This window comes from Scylla paramamosain, chromosome 7 (assembly GCF_035594125.1).
Source record: "Scylla paramamosain isolate STU-SP2022 chromosome 7, ASM3559412v1, whole genome shotgun sequence".
Lineage (NCBI taxonomy): Eukaryota > Metazoa > Arthropoda > Malacostraca > Decapoda > Portunidae > Scylla > Scylla paramamosain.
The window spans coordinates 5,006,629-5,027,500 of record NC_087157.1 but is presented as its reverse complement, the minus strand read 5'-3'; the positions used below and the strand labels follow the sequence as shown (position 1 = coordinate 5,027,500).

The 20,872-nt window shown below is 44.7% G+C and overlaps 1 protein-coding gene across 18 annotated transcripts in view; it reads left to right on the top strand.

Moving 5' to 3' along the window:
* The window catches only part of LOC135101945 (nephrin-like), a 529,348-nt gene that overhangs the window by 440,029 nt on the left and 68,447 nt on the right, over positions 1-20,872 (top strand). For 15 of the 18 annotated variants that reach the window (XM_064006385.1, XM_064006371.1, XM_064006370.1 and 12 more), the window contains one exon: positions 4,838-4,907. In XM_064006385.1, the coding sequence (XP_063862455.1) occupies positions 4,838-4,907 (70 nt within the window). Of the gene's footprint in view, positions 1-2,858; positions 4,550-4,837; positions 4,911-20,872 lie in introns of those variants that run through there. The other 3 variants (XM_064006386.1, XM_064006387.1, XM_064006388.1) reach the window with 2 other exon arrangements.

Genomic DNA, 20,872 nt, shown 5'->3' with positions numbered 1-20,872 from the left:
CCTCTAATTACCTGTCGTGCGTGGGAACTAATACAGTGAAGGGGACTCAGAGTGACTCTATTTTGAGATTCATTACTCGTGGATGTTTTTGAGGGAGAGAGAAAACTTACCTTGACTTTCTATTTTATTTTCTCTCAACCTCCCTTTCTTTCCTCTTGCCTCTCTTGACTAATCTTCTTCATTCATTATTTTTTTATTAACCATCCTTCCTTCATGAGCTTTAATATAATCTGGTGCGCCGCAAAGTTACTTCCTTAAAAAAAAAATATATATAAAACATGGTGAATTATAAGTGTGTGTGACGAAGGAAGAAAAGATGATGAGAAGGCGCAATCAAGGACGTCAGAGTGGAGTCAGTCGGTCCTGGTGATAGTGACTGGCGGTTGAGACGAGACACGAGGCACTCACTATCAGCCAGTCATGGTCACTCAATCATGCGAGAAGGTGTGACTGGTGGTGGTGGTGGTGGTGGTGGTGGGGATGGTGGTGGTGGTAGGGGTCGGTGGTAATGGTGTGCGTCATGTAGGAAGGAGAAGAAAGAAATGGAGAACTGGTGGTGTGAGAGAGGCAGAAGGAGGATGGAAATGTGGTTTAGCTCTTTCAGCACCATGGCATTCTGTATATCGTTAGAGATTTTATAGTGTAGGAAGATATTTTTAGTAACCTGGGAGTTCCTAAGCCTTTCTCTATTTACTCATACATTAGCTTTATTTTTCTTTATTCTTCTAACACAGGTAATTTTATGCTGTTCGGTAATTGTCTGTAGTATTAACCGTCTCATTGCAATTCAAATCACTAAAAGCGCTAGACAAGATTTTTACAAGCACTTACATGAAAGAAAAGAGGAAATAAAACAGCTCTCCAATCTATACTATTTTATACTTTCTAGTCTATGCTACGTTTAGAGATGGCTGTGGAACAAGAATAAACATCTCGAGTGGTACGTAATTAAAGCAAGGAGTGCCAAATAGAAGTCAGGATTAAATAGGTCGTGTCAATTATACACCCATGTAATCCTTAACATCACCGGTTCATCATCACCATTATCACCAATATATACCATTCATACATTCCCATAATTTTTTTTTCCTACATTTACTTCCGTGCCGTGTATTGAATAAAGTACATCATCAGGGTGAAAAAAATAAATAAATAAATAGGAAGCAAGCATCATCCATTGATTAGCGTGTGCGTACCTGTCACGACACCTGTGCTCAGTATAACCTGTTGGGCGCCACACCTGCCTTGCGTGACCAGGTGCTAAGGGCTAATAGCGGCCGCCGTGCAGATCAACCTGATGGTGTGGTCCGTATTTACATGCATTATATCTTATAATACCACCACCACCACCCCCTCCCTCTCCTCCACCCCCACCCCAACCCCCACCCCCCTTCTGTACCGCCAACACGCCTTCAATCAACTTCACCGCCACCACTTTGTTGGAAATCCTGCCCCCCGGAGCGTGGCGGACGCCTGGTAATATAGGCCACCCAGGGTACGAGCCAGGCCAGATTGACGTGCCGGGAGGGTGGCGCGTTGGGCGGGCTGTCCAACCTGCCTTGCCTACACGGACACTCCCTGTCTCTGCCCCTGCTTCTTTCTACTTTTCTCCCTCCTCTGACACTGCTATTTCTGCTCTGATTCTTGTCGGATTTGTAGTGTTGGTCGTAGGAGTAGTAGTAGTAGTAGTAGTAGTAGTAGTAGTAATTGTTGTTTTTGTTGTGTGTGTGTGTGTGTGTGTGTGTGTGTGTGTGTGTGTGTGTGTGTGTGTGTGTGTGAGTGTTTTGTCTTCCTGCCTGCCTCTGAATTCATCTGCCTATTTTCACTTTTCTGTGTGAGGATAGTAAAGAATCAGTCTTGCGAACATCACACTATCAATGGGAAATTGCTACATCACCATCACCCTCCACCACCACCACCACCACCACCTATACGGCTACTACTACTAAAATTATATATCGAACCACGGATGGGCAACATTTCAAATCTGTTATCATCCAGCGAGGATTTTGTGGTGCTCAGAGGGTCTGTAGTGGGAGGGTGGCAGCAGGCCGGCCAGTTTACCACCACCTCTCTCCCCTGCCCTTCCAAGCTCTCACATCCCTCCTCTTCCTCTCTCACCTCGCATCACCACCTCGAACACCCCCTAACACTGTAATCTTTGCGTCTGAACGAGAGTGTTTGTGTGAGTTTTTATGCGGAATTATTTATAATGTTCAGCTGTAGGCGTGGAGGGTTCAGAGAGAAAAGTATGGCCCCCCCTCTTTGCAGCTAAATAGTGAAATGTTTTGCCTCACGTCAGGAGGGAAACACGTCCCTTGGCTCAGCTCTGTCTGCTCCATCATCCTGTCTGGTCGCCTGTGATTTGAGTGCCTCTGAGTTTTGAGAAGCGAAGCGATAGTTGTTCAGATTTGGTATTTCCATTTCTAACTACCGTGTCACTCACTGTCTTCGTTTCCCAGCCTGTCTTCTCTTTTTGCTGGTCGATGTGTCTATCTCTGTCCGTCATGTCTTTGTGTGTGCACTGTATGTACGTGTAACCATTGTTAGTACAAGGTTTGTGTCTGTCTTACTGTAAGATTTTATTTTCTCTTTCTATATTTTCATTTTTAGTTGAGCTGTGTACCTGTCCATCGACTGTCTTTCTGCTCGTGTTTGTGTAAACAATTTCAGCGTCAGGTTTGTGTCTGTGGCTCAGTGTAAGGTTGGTGGTTCCTCCAAGCCTGTTCTCTAGCTACGCGTTCGTGTACCAAGTCTCAGTGTAAGGCGAGGTGTATTAATTAAGGCCTTTACATAATTTTAAGCAAGTTATGAAATTCACGTTATTAACACTTTCCCTTCTCATTTTCCCCCGGCAGCGCATAGCTGACCACGCGCTCTAAGCTCCCGCCCGTCAGCAACTCAGCGCAGCAACCCAGCTCAGCTCAGCCCACACTAGCTCCGACATCCTTACCGCCCCGAGCCCAGGTTTCCAGCGTTATAATCCCCCCCCTTCCCTCCCGCTCTCCCAGACCCCCACACCACCCTAACACTTGTCAGTCCACAGCCAGCTCATGTATTTGCCTCTCACACGACGGAAACTAGCGGCGCATCGGACAGTAAGATCCAGGCGAGGCTTTCCGTCATGAGGAGCGCGGCACTCTCGTTCATCTCTGTCCCTCGGGTCTTCAGGCTCGTGGCAGGTGATCTATCCACTCTCCTGGGGGATTGCGTCATTCACTCCCGTAATTACCCACATTAGATGTTACCCTATTTGCGGGTGAATGGGTTCGAGTCCTGGCGAGGGTGAGTCAGCGATAAGCAGCCAGGGACGCCAGCCATTTCACCAGCGTGCCACCGTTGATTTTGAATAGGGCTTAAAGAGTCGGGTCTGTGGGGCTGTCTATGTCAGTCCCGCCCGCTCCCACCCACCCACACCCCGCCCCACTCCCTCCTCTTTCTGCATGGCCAACCACCAGTCAGCTGTTCCGAAACTTTTTGTAATAATCCCCGTACCTACAAATCCAGCCCTTGTTAATGACCAGTCGATTTGTTAGGAACGTAATGAAATATAAACTGACTGATGCAGATGTACTAATTTAATTTTTCGTCCATGCGTCTGTGTGATTCGTGCATATTTGGAGCACGGGAAGCATTTTGTCCACTGATTGGTGAAAAGGTTTGCAAAACTGTATGGTCTGTTTACTTCCCCTACTTTTTTCCAAATTTTCCTTTTTTTTCCTTGCATGGGGGGGATATGGCTGGAGGTGTTGACGGGGATACAATAACAGGAAACGAACTCGATGTTGCATTCTATTTGTTCATTCGTTAACTTGTTTATTTGTGCATTTGCTTACATTGACCCATCGCTGAGTGGCCTGTGTAGCCCCGTGTCGCCTGGTGCAGCCCGCGCAGACCAGGACACTGGCGCGGGAGGGGAAGGAATATTCTCCAGCACGAAACAGAGGCGATGAACGTGCCCTGCGAGTCCCGATTTCACTGCGTTTGCCCGATCGATGGAATATGCAGGGCGTCCACGGGCTTGAGGTCACAGAGTCTCCGTCGCGGGAGTGTGATCGAGAAAAAATATGTTATGATGAGGAGCCGACAAGTAGCCTCCCTTTTATCACTCCTCCATCGATCCCTCCTCCTCTCCCTGCCGCCCCCTCACCCCCTCCGCCGTCTTGTTCTGTATCTTGGATCTTGTTAATCTTTTTACTGCCAAGGCAACAGACGGGATTCGATGTTGGAAACGTAATAAGAAGTTGTATATAAGAAGATCCCTACCAACCCCCTCCCTCCACTCCATACGTCCCCTGTTTCCCCTTACTCCCTCCCTCTCCCCTTTTCGTACCTCCTCCCTTTCGGTCTTCATTACAATCGTTAGTGTCCGTCATAATGTAAATATCGGATATTCACTAGTAGCGTCTCATGTGTAATGTATATGTAGCTGTGATAATAGTTTTTATATGTAATATAAATGGCGTATATTTTTACAGTCGACATGGTACAGTGTTTTCGTGTCCATGTATGAAGTGTTAGACAATAAAGGTTATTGCATTTACTCACTCGTGTGTCTTTCTCTCGCCGCTGGACTGCCTTGCCCGAGTTTCTTGTTAGTTTCTTAATTAAGTTAAATTCTCCTCTTGGTTCTCGTATTTTCCCTTCCCCCGGTTTTTCTTTCATTCTTATTTCCTTTTAGACGCTTCATTAAGTTTCTCTTTTGACCGCACGAAGTTGATTACTTTTTACTTGCATGTTTCATTTATTCGTACATTTGAAGTATTTATTTTTTTATGTATCATGTAAACACCTTGATTTGCTTTTCATTTATTTTTACTTTCCTTTTGTTTATCAGGATTCCAGACTCCCTCAGAGCGCCGACCCGCCTTGGATCACCGCGCCGCATGATGAGCAGCGGCAGGCAGGTGAGTGTCCCCGCACCTTTAGTGTATCCTGCCGGCGGGGTCAGCGCTCAGGTGAGGCGGTGAAGGTATAAAAGAGTCACCCGACACTTGTACACACACACACACACACACACACACACACACACACACACACACACACACACACACACACGAACACTAGTATAATGTGTCTTACGGACAATAATTTTCTATTACATACACAATTTCAAGTTATAATGAACAAAGACATGATGAAATAGAACATTATCACAAAAAATTATGTGTGCTAAAAAGACAAGGAAAAGAGCTTAGAATTATAAATAAAAAATAAGAAAGAGAATTTACCAGTTGAGAGAGAGAGAGAGAGAGAGAGAGAGAGAGAGAGAGAGAGAATATTGGGGAGAGGGAGGGGAGCGCTAAGTCAGCCAGCCTTCATCAGCAACTTGCGCCTATCATGCTTCAAATCGATGCTCGCTTAGTTTCCCATCACCAGCAGAGGATTCGCACCAAATCACCGAAGCTTCGATGCCTCAGTTCTCCTACGCCGTGATTCGTCCGCGTCTCGAAGTGTCCGTGACCCATCCGTCTCCTCCGCCACCCTTACTCTCGCTTTTTTTCTTTTTTTTTTTTTTTTTTTTCTTCTTGAGGGAGTTTGATTACCTTTTCCTTCCCTCCTGGAATTGCCTCGCGTCATCCTTCCCTCGTCCATCAGCCCTTCCTCCTGTCTTTATATTTTCGATTTTTTATTGTTTGTGTAATGTTAATGTGTTTCTTCCTTGTATGTAAGTCGTCGTCGTGTGTGTGTGTGTGTGTGTGTGTGTGTGTGTGTGTGTGTGTGTGTGTTAGCATTGAGGTTGTATGTCTAGTTGCAATTTTTTTTTTCTTTTTAGTGCTTTGATGTATTATAGGAAATTTTTACCATTCTTGATTTGGTCACGTTGTGTTGAGTAACGCTTTCTACATTGTTCTTAGTAATGTGAGACTTTTTAGCTCTCAGTGTTAATTTCATGCATTCATTGTTTTATTTGGAAAATGTTTTAGTACTGATTTTTTTTATAGACTTTTCCTTATTAAGTGTTATTTTATAAGAAAATTGCTCTACTTAGTATATACATTTTGCCAATAAACTACTACTACTACTACTACTATTACTACTACTACTACTACTACTACTACTACTACTACTACTACTACTACAGCTACTACAACTACTACTACTGCTACTACTAGTGTGTGTGTGTGTGTATGTGTGTAGTACTCCTAGTCTGTGTGTATACCTTTCCTTTCCAACTTCTACTCCCTCCCAGGTCAGTCTGTCCCGCTGGCCACCATTCTCAGTAACGTCAAATTACCTTCACTCTGGAGTAACGCGGAGATCCGTGAATTCCTACCAAGAGAGGAAGAGAGGGAGGGAGAGAGGGTGGTCAGAAGATCCAGGCTCGCTCCTAAACCAACAGGAGCCAATAATCGGACGCGATCGCTTTTGTGTAGATGAAATACTAGTCATAACTGTATGCGAACGAGACCGAGGCACGAAGCTCCGAGCCTTGTGGTCCGGACGGTGTGGGGGTACGTAAGGAGGACCAGCCAAGCCAACGACTTATGTACCTCCTCCTCGTCCTCCTCGTCCTCCTGAAAGCAATGGTCGTGGATGATGATGATGTGTTCCTTCATCATCGTCATGCCTCAGCTGGTAGTTTTCAGGTTGTGCGGAAACGAAAGTGAGTTTTGGGAGCTTTTATTCTCAAAACAAAGTCTATAATATACGCGAGAAATGCTCCGTGCGTGGCTTGAAAGCGAGGCGGAAAATATCTTGCAAGCACGGTCCGGATGGGAACTTGCAATGGAAAGTCGTTGGATGTGTTGCCGGCTGGCTGGTGAATGCTGAGTGCCGCGTGTGTGCGAACCTGTCAGGCTAAAGGTAACATACAGGGTGGTGCGTCACGACAGGATAGAGGAAAAATACATATACCCATAAATAGAAAAGATATACAGCATGATACTCGAAAAAGTTGGGTTGTTCTGCTTCACTCGTTTACTCACCCGTCCTGTCAGAAACTGCGTTCAGAGTTATGAAGTTATGAAGTTGGCGGAGTTAAAAGTTTTCAAGTGTGTCCGTCCGGCGAATAAGAAAAAAGATTGGATTGTGTACTCAGCGAGGAGGGTTATTTATTTGATTTACTGAAGCGGACAGGGTGGAAGATGTGAATGTGTGTGAGAAGATATTGCCGTTTTTTATTTGCCGGGGAGAATATTTTAAGGAGAATCTTTTCTTTCCTTTCTTCTGTCACCAAAGCATATTTACCAAGGTGAAAGAAGAGCAAGCATAACACGTGAGCATTCCTTTGCACCACCGACACTTATGCTGGCTGAAGTTCATGAAGGTCCTGATAGCCTGCAGTGAGAGAGAGAGAGAGAGAGAGAGAGAGAGAGAGAGAGAGAGAGAGAGAGAGAGAGAGAGAGAGAGAGAGTTTTCTTTGTGTGTGTACCAAGACATGCGTGACTGGCGTTCCCTTCGAAGTGTATTTGTGTTTTCCTTCTCACGGCCATTACCTTGACAGTGTGTGTGTGTGTGTGTGTGTGTGTCTGACCCGTATTCTGAAAAGCTCTGCTTTCTCACCACGACTATTTTCAAAGACCACAAAGATGATTATTCTGCAAAAGAATGTAGAAATTTTCTCAGTCTGTCACTAGAACTGTAAAAACATCCTTAAAACTCGTGTCACTTGAACTAAAGCCTTTTGAATGTAGTGGAGGTGCGGCACAGAAGTGTTTCAGAATATGTGTGTGTGTGTGTGTGTGTGTGTGTAGCAGCCCCGACACTGCGCCTCCTGGTCTTGAGTGACGGCTTGAGCCACACTCCCCAGCGGTTTCTCTCCCTCACCTCTCCGGAAACTCCATCACAGAAAACGTTCCTCCAATGATTAATCAAGCAGCGGCGGGACTTTTAAGCGAGCCATGCCGCTGCGCCGGATAAACTTTTTACCTCACCAACTTAACAGGAGTGGGGGAAGAAGCAGGAAGCGGAGGAAGAGGAAGAAAAAGGGAAGAAAAAAAAGAAAAGACACGGTAGAGGTCGAGAGGAAAAGGCTGGGTGGGGTTATACATCCATTCACTGTGCACTCGCTTTCTTCTTCACTCTCACTCCTCTCCTTCACTCACTCGCTCTCACTATAACCTACCGTCGTAGAATTTGGCGCGCATCGACCATACTCGGTTCCTAAGAAATATTTGCGCTTCCGACTAATCCCTCTTAATAACCCAAGGAATAAATGTCACTAGCGGGATTACACTAACTCACAGTATGCATTCGGAAGGAAAAAAAAAATTCTACACAAGAGAATTTTCACTGTGTTTGCATTTACTTAGCGTCGGCACTTTTTCCTCCTCCTTAACTCAAGTAATCGAACGTCTTTTGCACGCCGACTGTGAAAGTTTCGAATTGAATGTTGCTAAATTTACATTCTCATCTGATGGAGAAGAGCTGAATAGGTGAAAGAGAGAGAGAGAGAGAGAGAGAGAGAGAGAGAGAGAGAGAGAGAGAGAGAGAGGGGGGGGGGGAGTTTGAGTTTGAAAAGAAGAAAATGTAAAGGAAACACTCGTACAGGAATTAACAAAAGTCAGGAAGGATGTACAAAGAGAGAGAGAGAGAGAGAGAGAGAGAGAGAGAGAGAGAGAGAGAGAGAGAGAGAGAGAGAGAGAGAGAATATCGTGCGCACTCTGGTGAAGTTATTGTGGGAAAGAAAAGGGGAAAGAAATCGGCAACATACCAAGACTCAGAAAGAGAGCCGGAGAATCTGTTGTTACACAAAGACACGCGGGCGAGTCAACCGGGCAGAGAGAAAAGTTGAGGGCATCTGCTGTGTCCTCTGCACCACCAAGAGAGAGAGAGAGAGAGAGAGAGAGAAAATGTATTGCTTGATTGCTTGTTACATGAATTCTCCCGTAATAACCACTTACTCTCGTTTTCTATCATGAATCAACATTGGAATGTGATGAAGGAGTAACTATTTGGTTCTCTCTCTCTCTCTCTCTCTCTCTCTCTCTCTCTCTCTCTCTCTCTCTCTCTCTCTCTCTCTCTCTCTCAGTACTCCTGGCAGTTCATGAGGCCCCGAGAAAGAGTAGCCCTGCGCTGTCCTGGTCCAGTTACGCGTCCAATTATTCGCTGGGGCAAGTGATTTCATCGGTTTTGCGTGCGATATTCCACTCTCGTCGTATTCCAATGCGTTCGTATCCACAGACCGGTTCGTGTTAATCTTGCTTAGCTCAGACTGCTTTATATGTATGTTGCTATTTATTGGCTGAGAATATATCAGTCTCCCCCCTGAGTCATTTTTTATTGTGTAATGGAAAACTTCAATCGACACTTGTTTTTACTTATTTGTGTATTAGTCTGTGCTCTTTAACACTGAGTTACTCCATATTTCTTCCGTTAGTAATACATTAAAAAAAAAAAAAAATTATAAAAGATATCACGTGATTATTCAATAACCTTCACTCTTAATCGTATGTCGAGGTTTCGAAGCACTTCATTCATGAAGCTGCCGGCTGCCTCAGACTTCAGTTAGTGATCGGTGCGGGGATTGTGAGTGCGTGAGGTGTTGCTGTGTCTGTCATTTTGTGAACCTATGTGACACCAGGACCGGTAATTTATAAGTGCCGGACTCTTCTAGAACCCTTGGCTGAGACTGGACGGCGCTGAGGCCTTGGAAACTGGAGCGGAGACTGGTAAGAGAAGAGGCTTGAAAGTGGTGGCGGTGGCGGAGGCCGCGTGGTCGCTAGGGGCAGTGGCTGATATTCCCAGCAAGGTTAATCATTGTAAAAAGATGTTAATTAAACTAGTCTCAGCACCATCCTAATTAAGAGTGCGTTAACGAGCCGTTGTTTATCATGGAAATTAATTTGCATTTGAGGCAATGGACAGACTGGCCTGCAAGGTATGAGAGGAGCCATGAGGACTGACGGCAGCAGGCAGGCCCCGAAGTGACGCAGGTGGTGTACGGTGGGCGGGTACAGATAATCCTGCCGGCGAGGGGGAAAAATGGTGTTTTAGTGTATGGCTCTACTGCAACAGTATTGGTTTTGTGTGTGTGTGTGTGTGTGTGTGTGTGTGTATATATATATATATATATATATATATATATATATATATATATATATATATATATATATATATATATATATATATATATATATATATATATATATATATATATATATATATCATTTTCTTTATGTAGAATTAATATTCTAAATTTTGTGACCATTTCTCTTTACGTAAACAAAAAACTACTGTGCGTGCAGTCTTTTTCGCAAGTATTGAACAATGAAGTTAATTCCATTTACTTCATAACTGAATGGAAATCGCCTGTGTTAGAGTGGCAGTGCAAGGTTTTAGTAAAAATGGTAATTGGACACCACTTGCCCGCTGCGCACCTGGGCTGTGGACTAGGGCGCAGCCTCAGGGGGGGCGGTTGCCAGCCTTTATTTAAAAGTTATACTGTCTCAGCTTGATAGAAGACTCCTCCGGCACATACATCTGTACCTTCAGTAACAAATCGAGAATGCAACTATGTAAACACAGCACTTTCGTCCACAATGAAAGCTGGGCGCGTATTTCCTGAAGAGTGAAGTTTGGCAGCTGCCTGGCAACGTAATAATTACACTTGTTAACGATGGTCATAAACCTTCGCCTTGCAACGCCAGGGTCACGGCAGCACCCCGAGGCAGCACTGGGGGAGGAAGGAGCCACGACACCCTTTGGTAGCTAAACAAACGCCTTGGCTTCCCGCTCTCCCGGCAAGCTTTATGTATTTTTCAGCCTGGCTCCCTAATATTTAAAGCGCTCTGTCCAATACAAGACCAGTTTCTTTTGCCGGCGCGCATATGTATGAGGTCCTGGTAGCGGTGGGAAGGTGCAGGTGTCGGTACCAGATTTTAACGCTTTATACATTTACTCAATTTCCTTGGTGGCATTACGGAGGCCCGGCCCTGCCTCCCACCCCTTCCCCGCATGGCTCCGTAAGCTTGGAGTCTAAAGCGTTGATATAAGTAACTTTTGGTGTACGGTACTATCGAACTGTTGAATAATGCAAAGGAGGCGGGCGTCGGTGGCAGAACTTTGTGGCGTGAGAAAGCATTTAACAGCATCAGACAAGGAGGAAAAGCTGTGTAGTTTAGGTTTCATTCGTGACAAGCTGATTATTCGTTTTTTTTTTTTATGATAGGTAAGGTAAGCACGATGATAAAAGCAAATGAATTATAAAAAAGAAAACATTTACAGTGCTTCAGCCAGCCAAGATCCCCCAGGGGAGTGGCGGGAGTTGACACGACACAGATCCCAAGTCGTAAAAACTTTGTGAAGAAAAATTTTCTGTTTATTATGGCCATACCTTAGTGGCCGTAAATCCTTAACTTTGCACTTTTCACGAAATATTGTACAGAATGGATGGACTACTGCGGCAGGCTGAGCCCCGCCCCTCCCTGGTGACGGGCGGTACGCGGGGCACAGCTGCTGCGGCCGCGGTGGCGGGATGAAAACCAGAGGTTTTGTCTTTCTTTTTATGAAATCAAGGGGAAAAAAAAATGACAATTTTTCGTACCTCGATTGCCCTCCCTGGACGAGCCAGTTAATGAAATCGCAAAAAATCTTCCTTTCCACATTCTTTCGCCCCGTGAGGCGCTCAGAGTCAGATGGTTGTTGCGGCGTCGAGATTAATCGTCACTGGAATATATGAAACAAAATTAATATTCCAACACAGACGCACTTCTAGTACGAATTTTTGCCTTTGTTCATCCTCTGCCTAGAGGTTGTTCTCGAAAGTTGTAGAAAATCCGGCAGAGAGCTTTTGCTCCCCGCTGTCCAACCGTCAGTCAACCGCCAGGTGTTGGCGACCTTCGCCCGCCTGTCTTGTAACGGTAAGACCTATCCAGCGGGAGGGAGGAGCCTCGAACTTTATTATGAAGTTTGTAATAGATCCGTTTTTTTGAAACACAGGACTTATCACAGAGCAGGGAATAGCCAGATGAAAGCAGAGTAAAAGGGAGGAAGGAGGGCCAGTGTGAGCAGACAAGAGAGCGAGGACTGAGCTTAGTGATTGTAGGGTTGGGGAGGATGGAGGATGACAGGAGAAACGCATGACAGCTACACAGAGACTGGAGATACATTCAACTATAATAGGTGGATACGAGTTTGTGAAGCTGACAAATTGTTATACGCGCGCACGCGCACGCACGCACGCGCACGCACGCACGCGCACGCACACACACAGACACACACACACACACACACACACACACACACACACAGCATTCATGGTGCTTAAACTCTCAGAAATTAAAACAAATATTTCTTTCCTTATATTTACTCACGTTGAATTTGTAATGTCAAGTTAAACAAGTTCACAATTTTCATACTTTTCGCAGTTCCGTTGAAGGGAAATTAAATGCACGATGAATGTCAATAAAAAGTAGTAATAGTAGTAGTAGTAGTAGTAGTAGTAGTAGTTGTTGTTGTTGTTGTATTAGTAGTAGTAGTAGTAGTAGTTATTGGTGGTGTTGTAGTTCTTGTAGTAGCAGTAGTAGTAGTAGTAGTAGTAGTAGTAGCTGTTGCTGTTGTTGTTGTTGAAGTAGGAAGTACCAAGAATAATAACAATACTAACAGAAAAGTACAATAATAATCTTAGATATTTAGTACATTATATCATAAAATCGAAGTGGGATTGGCTGCAAACTTCTCCCGCTGTGGTGGTGGACTCTGTCACTGTCCTGCGTAGCCGGAACTCCAGTAATTGTTTAAGCGAAATATCCCCTTCTAGGGTTGAGGCGTGGCCGGCACTTCACGGCACGGCGTCAGCTCCGCCGCCTGCCGTTCATGAATGGCTTGCACATCCAAACGTAATCATTTGAACTTGGAGGGAATAGCTGAGTCCATCAGTCAGTCAGTCAGTCAGTCATCCAAACTTCTGAATGATAAAGTCACTCATGTTCCTTCCTTCCTCCGTCCCCTTTCATCTCTCCTAACCTTCCTTTTCTATCTCATATATTCGTACATCATTCAACATCCTTATACTGTATTTTCTTCCTTTGCATCCTCCTCCATCATCTGAGTCTTTCACTCAAGCCACGACAAATAGAAATTTACTTACAACTGAGAAACACAACCCACTTGTGTCTTTCATCCAGCAGCCCACGTACACAGCTTCTTTTTATTAATAAACTGGCAAAACTTCTTAATTTTTCAACAATTTCTCGGACTCTCAGATTGGTTAGATGCGAAAGGCGGGACTCTCTTTTCAACCCGTGTGTGTGTTGAATGCGGGCAGGCGTGGGCGTGGGCGTGGGTGTGGGTGGATCTAAGCCGGGTAATGAAAAGGGTACTACGTTGCAAGTGGTGCCATAGTGGTGCAAGTGTCGCGTTGTTTGTCCTGCAGTGTGCGTGTTGAGGATGTGCAAATGTGCGCCTATTTGTGTCGAGGCTAATGGGAATGTGTGGCCGTTTTTGTTCGTAGGCTGAGGCGGCTTAAGGCTGTGTATGTTGTGCGTGTGTGTGTGCTGGTGTTGCTTGAATGCTTTGTGTGTGTGTGTGTGTGTGTGTGTGTGTGTGTGTGTGTGTGTGTGTGTGTGTGTGTGTGTGTGTGTTGCCTATCCTGCACTGCACTGCGCTGTCATTAAAGTGTGTGTGTGTGTGTGTGTGTGTGTGTGTGTACGAGATTAACTCAGTCATATATATAAGTCCAGTACCGTAAAATTATAAAGATGAAAACGCAGATGAATATAATAACAGACTATTGAGAGCAGTCAGTGGAGTGAGGGAGCGAGAGAATGGGGGAGTATTGTGGCTCCAGCGTGGAATTGAGCGGAACAAGACTGAAAGTGTAAAAGTGTGAGTGTGAGTCACGGAGAAAAAGTGTGGCGGCCTCGATCAGAGTGTAACCTTTCTCAAGGTCATCATGGCCGCGGGGAGGTCACCAAAGTACATGTTGTCGATGGTCAGTTTTTTTTTATTTTTTTTTTATATGGTAAACTTGTTAATATTTTCTTGCTGTCGATAACCAAACAAATAAACACACACACACACACACACACACACACACACACACACACACACACACACACACACACACACACACACACACACACACACACACACACACACACACACACACACACACACACACACACACGACACTATCGCCTATTCATACTTAAAATTTTCGATCCCCAGTGTTGCACCTTGATTTACGCCATTCATTAGTCTGACGTGTGCCTGGAGGTGTGCTTTCACCCGCCGCTCAATACAGGCGGGACGCGGTGCTACAGTGGAGTAAAAGTGCAGCGACTGAGCCGAGTAACAAAGCCACAGGTGGGACGGCGACATTCGTAGTGCTGTTCGTGGCTGGAGCACACTTTACTTTTAGCGGCATTTCGTTGCCTTTTATAAATGTTTGCCTTGTCTTGCCGTTGGGGTCCCGTCTTCTACATCTGGTAAAATTTCAAGTTGAGTCCCGCGAGAGCCGTTCACCTGGCACATCTAGTTGGTTTCGCCTCGCCTGGCTTCCTCCTCAGAGCCTCCACCGCCGCGCGCTGCCAGACCTGCCGATCACCGCATAAACGAGTGTCTCTTTAACGGGACAGACGAGACCCCGATACCGCGCACCTTTACTTATCAGCCGGGTGTCTGTTCAGGGGCTTCGGGGGCTGACGGGGACTCATAAATTACTCGCCAGGTAAATTTATTCTCACAGAAAGAAGCACGCGGTGTATAGATCGAGCGACGCGTCCATCTTATCAAAATAAAATGAATGACGGTAAATGAAGACATGCACGTGTGACAGAATTCTTACACACACACACACACACACACACACACACACACACACACACACACACACACACACACACACACACACACACACACACACACACACACACACACACACACACACACACACACACACATGGGTTCTTCGTGCGGCAGGAAAGGGTTTCATTTTTGCAGGTTGTCATTTTCCTGGTTTGCTCATTTTCCTTTCCGCCCAAATGGTCCCAGCGCCCATCAGGAGGCCGCCCATCCATCAGTGTGGCTGCGGGCGCGACATTATGTGTCAACTTGCAGACTTTTTTTTTTTTTTTGAGGTGAAGCTTTTCTGGGCCTGTATACCTTGCTCGTCTGGATCTGTGTGTGTGTGTGTGTGTGTGTGTGTGTGTGTGTGTGTGTGTGTGTGTGTGTGTGTTCAGTCTCTCTCTCTCTCTCTCTCTCTCTCTCTCTCTCTCTCTCTCTCTCTCAGTCTCTCTCTCTCTCTCTCTCTCTCTCTCTCTCTCTCTCTCTCTCTCTCTCTCTCTCTCTCTCTCTCTCTCTCTGTTACACACATCTATCGGTCTTTTCCATAAATAAATAATATCGGTTAAGACTTTTCGCCTAAACCTTCTGTAACTTCACTCAGTATTTTAGTGCAATGCTGATTTATTCATATACTTTCTTCGCCTTAACATCTTGAAGCGGCGGCGGCGGCGGAGTCTGCCTCAACCTTCCCAGCCTCAAGACATGCATGTATATTTCATCTGACTACTTAGTTTTCCTGCCCAGACTTCCTCTTCCCTATCTCTAGCGACGAATATATATTTCATACTCATCTCCTCCCAGTTTTGCTTTCTCTCTCTCTCTCTCTCTCTCTCTCTCTCTCTCTCTCTCTCTCTCTCTCTCTCTCTCTCTCTCTCTCTCTCTCTCTCTCTCTCTCTCTCTCTCTCTCTCTCTCTCTCGCCACAGTTCCGGTATATTCTCAGAATCAATGTTATATTGGCACTTTCAGTCATTGGCTTTCAGTAATACTTGCTCTTTTACCGTGAGAGAGAGAGAGAGAGAGAGAGAGAGAGAGAGAGAGAGAGAGAGAGAGAGAGACGGGGACAGTAATGACACAGAAAAATGAAAATTGTACCACATGATAAATTGCGCAGGAAGGGAGAATGAAAGATAGGACAAGTAGTAGACACACTTGAGACGAACGAGAGAAAGAGAGAGAGAGAGAGAGAGAGAGAGAGAGAGAGAGAGAGAGAGAGAGAGAGAGAGAGAGAGAGAGAGAGAGACAGACAGGCGAACACAGGGAATTGTCAGGCACAGACAAGCAAATTGGGGAACACACAAACAAACTGGGAAATCCACACACACACACACACACACACACACACACACACACACACACACACACACACACACACACACACACACTTCCATACATTTACAAGATAATTTTGACATCAGCATGACATAATGAAGAAAAAAAACGCGCTGAAAATGAGGAAGAAGAGAAGAATAATCATGTGAAGAGAGAGAGAGAGAGAAAGAGAGATACCAGGCAGCACATGATTCTCTGTTCTCTTCTTACCCCTGCCCTTAAGCTATGCCCAGGCCCACCCTCCCCAACCCCAATCTACCAGTCCCTCAGCCCCAAATCCACAACCAGCCCCCTCCCACCCCAAGCCACTACGAAGTCCTTAATGGTTCCCCGTGGAGAAAGCCTGGGCAGATTTATCACAGCATCCATCTCTCACCTTCACAAATCCATGTCCTTAACACATACTCTACCCCAGACTCACTCTCTCTCTCTCTCTCTCTCTCTCTCTCTCTCTCTCTCTCTCTCTCCTCTCTCTCTCTCTCTCTCTCTCTCTCTGTCTGTCCAGTAAGACGCTTTGTGGTCTTAGTTTGTTGTTATTGTTGGTGTTGTGTTGTGTGTGTGTGTGTGTGTGTGTGTGTGTGTGTGTGTGTGTGTGTGTGTGTGTGTGTGTACATGGGAGCGTGTATGAGTGCATTTGCGAGAGGTATGCACTTAGTTCTTATTGTATTATAGTTATTTGTTTTAATCATATTTTTTGAGGTATATATATAACTTTTTCCAGCAGGCAAAAATGAAGTTCGATTAAATTAACAACCTGGCTACACATGACACAGTGCTCCTTGACTGGCTGCTGTGCTGTGGTGCTGCAGTATATTCCCTCCTCCCTAACTATGAATTCTCAATATCCAGTGAAGGCAATTCTATTTATCTTTAATATATTTCCATTCATTGCTCGCGGCCGGTGTCTTTGTGGCAGATACTCGTACACTACGCGGCCAGGGATTGAGTTTCTCAGTGGGGTATGTGGTGCTTTCTCGTAACTCAAGCCTGTGCCATGATAATAACCTTGTATTTTGCAGCGCCTTAACTCGAGTCTGTTGTTACTTTATTGCTGCAGGTCCTCAATTTTTATTCGCCATCACTAGGAATTTGGCGAAGAATATTCGTGTAACAAGTAAGAGTGCAAAATATTAACTATGCTAACCTTTAAAATATGATCAGAATAATTACATTTGACTCTTTGACTGGGTAGTGAATTACAAAAAAAAACTATATACATGGTGGAAAGGGAAAATAGTAATGGCACTAAAAGTTACGAATATTACAAAAACAACGAAAGTAGCAAAAATAGCAACGACAAAATAAACCTACATAAAAGAATAAAAATGAGAGGCTGGGCAGAAACAAAAAAAATGTCCATAGCAAAAAAGAAAATGCAATATCAATAGCAACGAAGGAATGGACAACAAATAACAAAAGTAGCAACAGAAACAAAGCGAATAGGAAAAAAAAAGGGGGAAAAATCAATCAACAACAACAATATAAACAAAATAATAAAAAAAAAAAGAAAACAACGAAGGAAACAATACAAAAAAAAACACACAAAAAGAACAACGAAAGTAACAACAACAAAACAACAACAAAAACAAGACAAAAAGAAAACCAATGAACAACGAAAGTAGCAAATAGCAAGAGTAACAAACAAAGACGTAAGGAAAGAATCGTTTATGAAGACGGACAAAGGGAGGGCAGCGGGAGAACGGGTGTTGATGATCAAGGGGGAAATGTGACTCTAACATGACGGAGACAGACAAAAGACGGGGAAATAAAGGACCCTGGGAGACAGAAGGCGCCAGATAAAAGAGGAAGGCGGTCAATGGATAAAGAATTCGATCCTCCCTTTGTCCCTCGCAAGATACCATCGAGGGAACTCATTGCGCAAATTACACGATATCGAAGCTCCACGGGCGTTCTTCATTTATTTCATTTACTCCTCTTTCCTTTTTTTTCCCTGCTGCCCCGCCGCGTCTAGAGCCTCACCTCACAGTAGGAGTTACGTAAGACATAGAATGTAAATAGGCAGCAAATAGAAAAAGAAAGAGATCAAGGAAGAAGAACAAATATGCAGTTGCAAGGGGAAGTAATGGCAAGAGAAAGTGATTGAAAGAGAAAGGAAGAAAGGGAAGAGAGCAAAGAGGTAGAGAGAACAGAGAGCAGAGAGGCCAGAAAGAGAGAGAGAGAGAGAGAGAGAGAGAGAGAGAGAGAGAGAGAGAGGGGGGGGGAGGGCTGGGGGAATAAAAAAAGAATATAACAATGCATAGAGGAAGATTGAAAGAGAGAAAGGGGGTTTTGGAAAGAGACGATTGAGAAGGAGGAGGAGGAGGAGTAACGATCAATAAAAGGGAATGTTTAAGTGAGATGGAAGGGAGAGAGAAAGAAATGTGACAGGGACCTTTGGAGTGTTAATCAAACTTACACTGACGAAACTAATTGAACGAACACAGTGAAAGAGCGCATATGTTTTCTCTCTCTCTCTCTCTCTCTCTCTCTCTCTCTCTCTCTCTCTCTCTCTCTCTCTCTCTCTCTCTCTCTCTCTCTCTCTCTCTCTCTCTCTCTCTCTCTCTCTGGCTTTGCATAATAACTCTTTCTTTCTTCCATGTCTCTCATTCGTTCGCTGCTTTCACCTAGCTGACATCTCTCCCCCAATGATTTCCTCTCCTTTTTTTCGTTCTTGCTTTGCCTCCGTCCTTATCTCTTCCTCCTTTCCCTTCCTCTCCCTTCCGTTCCTTTCGTGTGTCGTGGCATTTTCTCTTTCCTTTCTCCCTTGTTATCGCTTCTCCCGCCTCTCTTCTTACTAGCTCTCCGTCTTTCTCGGTCTTTCTCCTTTCCTCTTTCTTTCTTTTATCGTTTTTTTTACAGACGTGTTTCTTGATCCACCTGTTTCCTTGACTTATTCATGTTGCAAGATACAAGTCTGAATAATAAACTTGTTTGTCTGTCTTAGTGTCTCAATTCTCTCTCTCTCTCTCTCTCTCTCTCTCTCTCTCTCTCTCTCTCTCTCTCTCTCTCTCTCTCTCTCTCTCTCTCTCTCTCTCTCTCTCTCTCTCTCTCTCTCTCTCTCTCTCAGTTGCTTGTCAGTCTCTTCTAACACCACATGACTCGCCCTTTGAATATTAAACTTGAAACCAAAGCAGTCAGTCAAAAGATCTTATGCTAAACGAGAAATAGAGTACTGTACTATTTAAAATTCTCTCTCTCTCTCTCTCTCTCTCTCTCTCTCTCTCTCTCTCTCTCTCTCTCTCTCTCTCTCTCTCTCTCTCTCTCTCTCTCTCTCTCTCTCTCTCTCTCTCTCTCTCTCTCTCTCTCTCTCTCTCTCTCTCTCTCTCTCTCTCTCTCTCTCTCTCTCTCTCTCTCTCTTTCTCTCATCTATACCATAATTAATTCCTTAACAGCGCAGCAAGATTTCGGCCCATGATTACTTGCCACCGTCGATCTTGCTCCTTTCTCTGCCTCTTACTCACTGGGGGGAAAAAAGGGGAGGGGAGGAGAAAAAGGGAAAGAAAGACCAGACAGGCAATCAACGCAGACGTGAAAACTTTGTGACTGGCTGCTCAGTTCGTTTTGGAAGAAATGTTAGCTATGTTCCTTTGTTCGTTTGCTCTGGGCAGGTACAGGTCGTGTGTGTGTGTGTGTGTGTGTGTGTGTGTGTGTGTGTGTGTGTGTGTGTGTGTGTGTGTGTGTGTGTGTGTGTGTGTGACAGAGGGACTCACTGACTGATTTTCTCCTGTCTGTCCTGGGAATCAGTGTAGTTTTTCTTCCACTACCCCCTGCCAACCTCTCTCTCTCTCTCTCTCTCTCTCTCTCTCTCTCTCTCTCTCTCTCTCTCTCTCTCTCTCTCTCTCTCTCTCTCTCTCTCTCTCTCTCTCTCTCTCTCTCTCTCTCTCTCGTATCCTCCCAAGCTAATCTCCTTCCTCTTGCTCAGGTGCTTATTTCGCAATGAGAGAGAGCGAGAGAGAGAGAGAGAGAGAGAGAGAGAGAGAGAGAGAGAGAGAGAGAGAGAGAGAGAGAGAGAGAGAGAGAGCACCACGCACCTGACGTCAAGCACCTTTATCCAAGTCGCACATTTTCATTTCACTGGTCTTGTTCTGTCAGTCTGTAATCGATGTGCAGGTTGGTAGACAATAAAGTTTATTATAGGCACCACTTGTCTTCTTTGGCGAGACTCGAACCCGCGCCAAATTGACCCGTCAGTTTAGCAGTTAGCAACAGTAATCACTTCACCACTGACCGGATTATTAGCTGTCATGTGCCACCCACTTGCTTCTCGTTTTCTTTACGCTTGACAGTAATATGAGATAGACTGAGGAATACTTGGTGAAATTGGGATGTGTTATTGTTTATGTTGACTGACGTTGTTTGTGGGTGTTTTGAACTGGAAGGGATGGTTTTAAGTGAAATAGAAAAAAATTGTTCATTTTCGTATATATATCCGCCACCAATGAAAGTGACGCGCCGATGTTTTTGTTAGGTTAGCTTAGGTTTTGCTAGATTAGGGTATGCTAGGTTAGGTTAAACTAGGTTAGCTTAGGTTAGGTTATGCTAGGTTAAGTCAGGTTAGGTTATGCTAGGTTAGGTTAGGTTAGACTAAGTTAGGGTAGGTTAGGTTATGTTTTGTTAGGTTATGCTAGGTCAAGTTAGGTTAGACTAAGTTAGGTTAGGGTAGGTTAGGTTAGGTTATATTGTTAGGTTATGCTAGGTTAGGTTAGGTTAGACTAAGTTAGGTTAGGGTAGGTTAGGTTCTATTGGCAGGGCACTGTACATATATACGATGAGTAATATTTATGAATTTAGAGTTTACATGATTTCTGGATG